The following is a 10,290-nucleotide window of genomic DNA, read 5'->3' as shown; positions in this document are numbered from 1 at the left end:
AAGCAAAGTTGTGTCATCTGCTTAACGCAGGTTGTTAATCAGTCTTCCTCCAAACCTGATGCCCCGTTCTTCTTCATGCAGTCCAGCTTCTTGGGTTATCTGCTCAGCATACAGACTAAATAGGTATGGCGAAAGGATACAACCCTGATGCACACCTTTCCTGACTTCAAGCCACGCAGTGTCCCCTTGTTCTGTCTAAACAACTGCCTCTTGATCTATGTACAAGTTCCTCATAAGCACAATTAAGTGTTCTAGAATTCTCATTCTTTGCAATGTTATCCATAATTTGTTAGGATCCACACAGTCAAACACCTTTGAATAGTCAATAAAACACAGGTAAACATCCTTCTGGTATTCTCTGCTTTCAGCCAGGATCCATCTGACATCAGCAATGATATCCCTGGTTTCGTGTCCTCTTCTGAATCCGGCCTGAATTTCTGGCAGTTCCCTGCTGACATACTGTTGCAGCCACTTTTGAATGATCTTCAGCAAAATTTTACTTGCGTGCAATACTAATGATATAGTTTGATAATTTCCACATTCGGTTGGATCACCTTTCTTGGGAACTGGCACAAATATGGATCTCTTCCAGTCGGCTGGCCAGGTAGCTGTCTTCCAAATTTCTGGGCATAGACAAATGAGCACTTTCGGTGCTGCATCTGTTTGTTGAAACAACTCGATTGATATTCTGTCAATTCCTGGAGCCCTGTTTTTTGCCAATGCCTTCAGTGCAGCCTGGACGTCTTCCTTCAGTACCATCAGTTCCTGATGATGCTACCTGTTGAAATGGTTGAACGTCGACCAATTCTTTTTGGTATAATGACTCTATGTATTCCTTCCATCTTCTTTTGATGCTTCCTGGGTCATTTGATGTTTTCCCCATAGAATCCTTCACTATTCCAACTTGAGGCCTGAATTTTTGTTTCAGTTCTTTCAGCTTGAGAAATGTCGAGCGTGTTCTTCTCTCACGTGTCTGTCAGTTTGTCGTACTATGGGGGCTTGCGTGTTGCAGTGATGCTGAAAGCTATGCCACCGGTATTCAGATACCACCTGGGTCACCCATGGTTGACGGATTTCAGCTGAGCTTCCAGACTCAGACAGACTAGGAAGAAGGACCCGGCAGTCTACTTCTGAAAAGAATTACCCAATGAAAACCTTATGAATAGCAGCGGAACACTGTCTGATATAGTGCTGGAAGACAAGCCCCCCGGTTGGAAGGCACTCAAAAGACAACTTGGGAAGAGCTGCCTTCTCAAAGTAGAGTTGACCTTAATGACGTGGATGAAGTCAAGCTTTTGGGACCTTCATTTGCTGATGTGGTACAACTCAAAATGAGAAGAAATAGCTGCAAACATCCATTAATAATTGGAACGTGAAATGTACAAAGTATGAATCTAGGAAAACTGGAAATTGTCAAAAATGAAATGGAATGCATAAACATCGATATCCTAGGCATTAGTGAGCTGAAATGGACTGGTATTAGTCATTTTGAATCGGACAATCATATGGTCTACTATGCCAGGAATGACAACTTGAAGAGGAATGGCGTTGCATTCATCGTCAAAAAGAACATTTTAAGATTTATCCTGAAGTACAGTGCTGTCAGTGATAAGATAATATCCATATGCGTACAAGGAAGACCAGTTAATATGACTATATAACTGATAAGGGTCTATTATCTGAAATATACAGAAAATTTCTACAACTTAACAACAAAAAACAAATAACCCAATTAAAAACTGGGCAAAGGACATGAACAGACACTTCACCAAAGAGGATATTCAAATGCTCAAAAGACACATGAAAAGATGTGCAATGTCATTAGCCATCATTGAAATGCAAATCAAAACCACAATGAGATACCATTTCACTTCCACTGGGATGGCTAAGATAAAAACAAACAAACAAAAAAACGGAAAATAAGAAGTGTTGGAGGGTATGTGGAGAAATTGGAACCCTCATCCATTGCTGGTGGGAATGCAAAATGGTTCAGCTGTTATGGAAAACAGTTTAGCACTTCCTCAAAAAACTAGAGGTAGAGCTGCCATAAAACCACGACAACAACAACAAAAAACAAACCCATTGCCGTCAAGTCGATTCTGACTCATAGTGACCCTACAGGACAGAGCAGAACTGCCCCATAGGGTTTCCAAGGAGCAGCTGGTAGATTCAAACTGCTAACTTTTTGGTTAACAGCCGAGCTCTTAACCACTGTACCACCACGGCTCCCAGCAATTCCACTCCTAGGTATACACCCTAGGGATCTAATAGAAGTGACACAAACAGACATGCACACTTATGTCCATCATAGCACTATTCACAATAGCAAAAAGATGGAAACCACCTAAGTGACCATCAATGGATGAATGGATATGAAAATGTGGAACATACATACAACGCACTACTACTCAGCGATAAAGAAAAATGAGTTCCCAAAACATCTTGGAACATGGATGAACCTAGAGGACATTATGTTGAGCGAAATAATTATTAAAAAAAAAAATATTGCGTATTCTCACTTTTATGATATGACATGGACAGGTAAATATACAGAAACTAATATTCATTAGTGGCTACCAAGGATGGGGGGAGGGAGAGAGGAATTTACTCTCTAGATAGTAGACACTTGTTATTTTTGGTGATGGGAAAGGTAACACTCAATGAGGGTGAAGTGTACATAGCTTGACAAAAGTAAACGATGTCACTAAAATGCACACAAGACAAAATGACCTGTTGGTAACTGCTATAGCATATACAATTTTGAAACAACAGTAGCAACAACCAAAAAATATACGTGCAGATATGTAAGTATGTATGTAGTCATGTATTTGTATAAGTATGTATATATGTGTGTATATACAGGTGTATGCATATGTATCTATGTGGCTGTATGCACATATACTCATATATATAATAAAGCAAATGGGGGCATAGTTACAGATACTTCTTAGACATAACCAAACACCTCGCAGGATTGGATTTCTGGGTTTGAAGGACTAGGACCATAGTCTCATGGGACATCTTGGTCAACTGGCATAATATAGTTCATAAAGTTATGTTCTACACCGCAGTATGGCTGAGTAGTGTCTGGGGTCTTAAAAACTTGCGAGCAGCCATCTAAGATACAACTACAGGTCTCTACTTGTTTGGAGCAGAAGACCAAAAAAAGAAAACAAAGACTCAAAGAAGAAATTAGTCTACAGGACAAATAGTCTACAAGAATGACAGCTTCATCTACCCTAAGACCAGAAGAACTAGATGGTGTCTGGCTACTACAACTGATTAATCACGGCCACAATAAATGGACCCTAATAAAATGAGACAAAAATGTGGAACAGAACCTCAAACTCCCCCTAAAAACAAAACAAAACAACCCCGGACCTACTGGACTTGTTGAGACTAGGGGACTACCCGAGACTACTGCCCTGAGATACTCTTTAAACCCTGAACTGAAACCTGAGGTCACCTTGTAGGTAAATAACAAATTGGCTCAAAAATAATGAATAACACCTATTAAGTACTGTGCTTCTTTAAAAAATCACCTATATGAGACCAAACGGTGAACGATTACTTTAAAACAAAAATGAGAATGTAAGGGGACAGGGAAATTAGATTAACAGAAATGGAAACAACCAGAATGGAAATAACGATAATGTTCACGCATTGTGAAGAATGTAACCAATGTTACAGAACAACTAGTGTAGATATTGTTGAATGGGAATCTAAACTGCTGTGTAAACCTTCACCAAAAATATAATGAAATATTATTTAAAAAAAAAAAAAAAAAAGGAACAGAGCCTCAGTGACCTGTGGAACAATATCAAGCAGTTTAACATATATTTAATTGGAGTCCTAAAAGGAGAGGGGAGAATAAAAAAAACCAAACCAAATCTGTTGCCGTCGAGTCAATTCCAACTCAGTGACCTTAGGACAGAAAAAAATACTTTCAGAAATAATGCCCATAATTTTTTTAGATTTGATGTAAACTCTTAAGCTTACAGATTCAACAAAGATAAGGACGATAAACCACTGTCAGGTACATCATAATTAAATAGTTGAAACCCAATGATTAAAAAAAAAAATCTTGACAGGAGCCAGAGAAAAAGAACACAATACATACAGGGGAACAATAAGACTGATCACTGACTTCTCATCAGAAAAAAATGCAAGCCAGAATACAATGCAGTGCCATCTTTACAAAGGGAGTTTACGGAGATCAGAGAAGGCTAGAATTTTATATTTAGTGATATAAAATCATTTTGAGACAAACAAAAGCTGAAAGAATCTGTCACCAGCAGATCTGCTGAACAAGAAATGTTAAAGAAAGCTTTTTAGGCTAAAAGAAAAGGATGCCAGATAAAACTTGGATCTATACAAAGGAATGGAGAAAACTGGAACTGGCAAATATGTGGGTAAATGTCTGCTTGTTTTTAATAAAAAACAAAACAAAACAAAACCATAACTGACTGTTTAAAACAAAAGTAACAATGTATCAAGTACTGCATAACACAAGTAGATGTAAAATGTATTTGACAACAATAACATAAAGGATGGAAAGGAGGAAAATGGAAACACACTGCTGTAAGAGTCTTACATTATATATATGCAATGGTATATCATTTGAAAGCAGTCTGTGATAAGCTAAAAATGCATATTGTAAACCCTAAAGCAACCATTAAAACAAAAGTAAAGCAAAGAGTATAGCTAATAAGCAAGCAGAACAGATAAAATTAAATACTAAAATAACACTCAGTTAAGAAAGGAAGAAACAAGAACAAAGAACATTTGGGACACAGAGAAAATAAACTGAAAGCTAGCAGATTTAAACCCAACCACATTAATAATTACTACACTAAATGTAAATGGGTGAAACAAAATTTAAGACAGAGCTTTTCAGGCTGGAAAATCAACTGCACCTTCTCCTCACTTATTGACTATCTCATTATCCAACACTTTACATTTATGACAATTGTAAAAAATCTACTATCCAACTATTTTGCGCATTAACGACATGTCTGGCAGTAATGAACACCAAGGTATGAGGCGACAGTAACGCTGGCTGTGATGGTTAAGGTTATGTATCAACTTGGCTGAGCCACGAGTCTAGCGGTTTGGCAGTTATGTAATGATGCAGTCATCCTCCATTTTGTGATCTGACGTGGTCACCCTGCATTTTCACATAACGCCGATCTTGCACAATTACCTGATCTTTGGAACCTAACCATGTCGATAAGTGAGGGGAGGGTGTATATGCTAGTCACAAGAAACATGCTTTAAATATAAAGACACAAATATGTTAAAAATATAAGGATGGAAAAAGATACATGTAAACACTAATTATAAGGGAGCTGGAGTAACTATATTAATATCAGACAACACAGACTTTGGGGCAAAGAATGTTGCGAGACAAAAAGGGTCAATTTTTAATAAAAGAGTCAATTCATCAAGATGAATTGCCTAAATGTGTATGAATCCAGAGAGCTTCAAAACACAAGAAGCAAAAACTGACAACACTGAAAGGAAAAACAGACAAATCTACAATTTAAGTTGGACATTTCAACCATCTTTTTCAGTAACTGACAGAACAAGTATAAGGACATAGAATACCTGAACATCAACATCTTTGCCTAACTGACATATCCAAACCAAAAACCAACCCGTTGCTGTGGAGTCAATTCTGACTCACGGCAACCCCATGTGTTACAGAGTAGAGCTGCTCCATAGGGTTTTCTTGGCTGTAATCTTTATGAGAGCAGATCGCCAGGCCTTTCGTCTGTGGTGCTACTGTGTGGGTTTAAACTGCCAATCTTTAGGTTAGTAGTCAAGTGCAAACCATTTGTGACACCCAGGGACCTTATATGACACATATCGAACAGTATATTCACCAACTACAGGACGCATATTGTTTTCAAATACACATAGAACATTCACTAAGATACACCCAATGCTGGCCAGAAACCACTTAAAAGAATTGCAATCTTACATAGAATGTTCTCTGACCATATGAAATGAAATTAAAGATCAATAACAAAAACAAATCTGGAAAAATCACCGAATATTTAGAAATTAAGCAATTCACTTGTAAGTAACCCTTGGGTCAAAGAAAAAATAACAATGAAAATTAGAAAATATTTTGAACAAACTGATAATGAAAACACAACATATCAAAACTTGTGGGCTGCAGCTAAAGAAGTGCTTACAGGGGAGTTTATAGCTGCACATGTTCATATGAGGAAAAAAAAGGTTTAAAATCAATGAAATGAAAACAAAAGCTATGCTATATACCCAAACCAAAATCTATATACCACCTGTATTTAAACAGTCTACCCTCACTAGCTCACAGAATCACATATTGGATTTTAGGACTACAGTCTTTTCTAACCCCCAACATTACCAAATCTGAGGCTTAAAAAAATAACCCACTTTGTATTTTACAAGTTTATTTTCCCGAATTGCCAGAATATTCCTACAAACACTCAAAGGCTTATCCTAAGTTTTTGACTACCTACATGGCAAAAGCCTACTTTTTCTTCGTTCTTTTCTAAGGAAAAAGCAAACAACAAAACAAACAACAAACCGAACCAAACAATAACAAAAAACAAAACAAACCTAAGTCCTATTCCTTTCATGGAACAACATCTCTAGAAGACGCATATCTCAGACTCTTCCAATGAAAACTCCTGTCATAATTAGTCAAAAGTGTGTATATACCTGTTTACAAGGAAAAAAAATTACATAATCAGAACATTTCACTAACTGGCAGTGATAAAAGACAGCTACATTGATATTTGCCAGATGAGGAAATTCTGTTCAGAGAGGGGAGGTGAACTGCTTAAGGCCACATGATTTTTAAAGCCAAAACTAGAACCCAAGTTGCCTACATCCAAGCCCAGGGCTCCGTCAATTTGATACCCCAGACCCTCCAAGCTGATGAATCCTTTGGCATGTCATCATTCTACAATTCTCTTCTAGGAAGGATACATGTTAGCCCAATTACAAGTCCACAGACATTACTGAGGAAAGAGGTCTGGGGAATGAGCCAAGAGATGCCCAGCAGAAGCCATGGGACCAGCGCTGAGGGCAAAACCATCCCAAACACCAGGGCCCGTCTCATGCGAGAACGGACAGAGCTGACTCCCAACATGGCAAAAGCCACCGGGGTGAAACCTCTGGCATCCTCCACCTCCCCCAGCTTCGTCAGCGATGACACGGCCTCAAACGACAGGTAGATGACAGCGGAGATGACGGTGAAGACCAAGGTAAAGAAGCAGTGGCGGACAGTGCCCACGCTTCTCTCAAAATTGCCAGCAAAGCGCCAGATGATGATAGCACCGCAGAGCAGGGAGACTGGATTCTCATAGACAAAGATGTAGGTCACCAGCCTGTAAACTGAAGAGGGAGCTGAGTTAGAGGCCTGATGGTGGGTTGCTCCAAGGCAGGAAAGCCAGGTTATAACCCAACTAGGAAGGGGGAAGTAACCCATGTGGTAGAGCACTGAGAGCCACTGACAATCGGTCAGGAGCCAAGATAAGCAGTGGGAGGCAATAAGGAAGGACCCAAGACTCAAAGCACAGGCGTGAATGTCTAATCCCTGCTCTTTCCCAGATCTGGAGCAAGTCTCGTCAGTGACTGACTTCCCATGTGGGGAAAATATAACACTTTTTAGTATGGCGTGGTCTTTGAGTTTGTAAAGTGCTTTATAATCCTTTTGTAGGTTTTAATACTGACCTACCTCACAGGGAAGTTTGAGGGTTAATTAATTGTAACAGCTTCAGGGTGGACTGAGTGGGTGAGTCACTTAACACTCTGTGTGCCAGTCTCCTCGCTGTAATCCTGACCTCTCCTTCCATAGTGGCTGTTCAGAGGAAGAAAAAAGGGACCATGAATTATTTTGCAGCTATAAGGATTACAAAATTATCATTAACAATATAGACGAATCAGAAGTCTTCCTTGTAAAGAGCTTATCCAATTTTACAGGTAGAGCAATGCTCGATGTGCAGTAAGACAACAAAGAATCCTACTTTTATTGCTCTCAAAGCTGTTACCGCTTATGTACTTTTCTGTTCCTGCAGGCCAAAACACTAAGCTGAAGGAGGCAGACTGGTGGAGTGGCAGTAATATCGGACTTGGGAGTCTAAGGCTTGGAGGGCAGTCTTGGCTCTTCCATAACCTGGTTGGCTGAGCTCAGTCAAGATACAGGCCCTCTCAGTTTGTTTTCTCATTGTAACGGACAGAAGTTAGACTTGAGGCCTTCAAAGTCCCTTATGTATCTATTACTTACATGCCCATGAACCCCACACCAAGGGAAGCTGTGAACTAAAGAAAAAAGGGAGGTCAGTTTAGGCTGGCATTTTACATCTGTGTCCTTGTAGGGTGGGGAGAATAGTTTTAGTTCTTAGCAGAGAAGCAGGCTCTGCACCATATGCTTCAGTCAGGTCATTGCAGTAAGGCTTCATTATCTGAAGAGTACTTCGTTATTTGTTGAGTGCTTCTAAAACTGAAACTCCAAATATCGATGTAAAAATACCCCAGAAGCAACTCTATATCATTTGCAGATTATGGGCACAGTGGTTAAGAGCTGGGCTGCTAACCAAAAGGTCGGCAGTTCGAATCCACCAGCTGCTCCTTGGAAACTGTATAGGGCAGTTCTACTCTGTCCTATAAAGTCACTGTGAGTTGGAATCGACCCCACAGCAATTTTTTTTTTTTTTAATACTCCACGGCTCCAGTTCCCAAACATCACCCAATAAAAAGAAAAACCTGGGTTTCTGTCTCAGCTGCATGACTTACTAGCTCTCTGCGATTCTCTGCATTAAGCCTCGGTCTCCTCATCTAAATAATGGGCAATAATAAAGCCTGGGACATGGGACTGTCGTGAGGATTTAATGAGATTAACACATGTGAGAATGCTTTGCAATACAGCAAGAGCTGTACACATTTTCCTCCCCAGAAAACAATGGGAGAAGAAACAGAGACAAGGAATGTCTTTTATGAGAGAACGTTTATACTTAAAATGGTTTGCAAAATTTCTCTCCCCCAGAGAAAACACACACTTCTCCAAAGGCAGGAAACATCCCCCTCTTGCTATAAACTGGGGACTGGAGTTAGCATTAAGATACAAAGAAGCAGCAGAAGAAATTCCAAACTCCAAGAGCACAGGATGCTTACAGGGGTAACATGATGAAGTGTTTCGATGAAGGTGGGAGTGGGGTTTAAGCCTAAAGCAGAAGTAGATGCGTATGTGAAACAGGAGAAGAAAAATCCTTATTCTCGGAGAGAAAGCATGGATAAAGGAAACCGGTTAGCTGGCGGATATACTTGGGTCTGGTGCGACAGGGAAGGAGGAAAAGTCGAGTTGGAAGGGATTACAATGATGACGAGGATGGCGAGCTGCAGAGACAAAGACGTGGAATATGGGGAACTAGAGACGGTGCTGGGGGCTGTCTTCCGGGTGGGGAGAATGGTGATGCGGACGGAGACGGGTAGGCTGAGTGTAAGGACTGATGCGGTAGACCAGATGTGGCGAGTTCTGGGAGGCTGAAGCCGAATGGACGAAATCCGAGGACAGAGGCTTGCACAGGGATCCCGGCCCCGCTCCAGCTCACCTTGCCAGTTGCGCAGGGCCTCCGACCGCAGCGAGAGGCCCGAGGGCGGCAGGGGCGGCTGCAGCAGGAACAGGCGGGGCCCGGACACCAGCAGCGAGAGCAGCGCGGTGAAGAAGGTGGCGGATGGCACCTCGGGACACAAACGCCAGCTCCGACAACCAGGCCCCGAAGCTGCCAAAGCCGCCATCGTTACCGCCCTCCACCTTGGCACGGACTGGTCCTCGGCTCTTTCCGTCTTCCAGCGGCTTGTCTGCCCTGGCAACAGAGGAGGAGCCGGCCGGAAGCTTCGCCCAATCCGGTCGCGTAACCAGCCTTCCCCAGCAGCCTACAGAAAGCTGGGACGTTGGGCTGCGGATTGCAGGCTGGAACAATTGTAGACCACGAAGTGGTCATTTCTGCTCTAGATACCTAATTTTTTGTGTCTGGCGCTTTCACGTACTCGCTATCAGTGCTTCCCCATTTTACCAAGGAGGAAGCAGGTCTAGGGAGGTCCCTGGGTGATTCAGTTTATTAAATGATGTTGAAAATAATCAAAACTCAAGGAAACTTGAACATAAGGTTTATTCTGAACTGTTATTATACATGCATATAGGGAGATCATTTTTATTCCAGAAAAAGCAAATGGCTCAAAGGAGGTAGGTACAAGGAAGCTTATAAAGAGAAGAGGAGGGAGAAATTGAGAAGA

At 41.0% G+C, this 10,290-nt stretch overlaps 1 protein-coding gene across 4 annotated transcripts in view; it reads right to left on the bottom strand.

Annotated features, from left to right (window-relative positions):
• RHBDD2 (rhomboid domain containing 2) overlaps positions 1-10,001 on the bottom strand; it is a 20,397-nt gene extending 10,396 nt beyond the window's left edge. For 2 of the 4 annotated variants that reach the window (XM_023740256.1, XM_023740257.1), the window contains exon 1: positions 9,606-10,001. In XM_023740256.1, the coding sequence (XP_023596024.1) occupies positions 9,606-9,792 (187 nt within the window). In that variant the 5' untranslated portion in view covers positions 9,793-10,001. Of the gene's footprint in view, positions 1-6,981; positions 7,390-7,732; positions 7,856-9,605 lie in introns of those variants that run through there. The other 2 variants (XR_002825567.1, XM_004385977.2) reach the window with 2 other exon arrangements.
• Positions 10,002-10,290: the final 289 nt, after the last annotated feature.

The sequence above is a fragment of the Trichechus manatus genome, unplaced genomic scaffold, assembly GCF_000243295.1.
Source record: "Trichechus manatus latirostris isolate Lorelei unplaced genomic scaffold, TriManLat1.0 scaffold00151, whole genome shotgun sequence".
NCBI lineage: Eukaryota > Metazoa > Chordata > Mammalia > Sirenia > Trichechidae > Trichechus > Trichechus manatus.
Note: the sequence above shows the minus strand (reverse complement) of the source record. Positions and strands in the feature narration are given on the sequence as shown.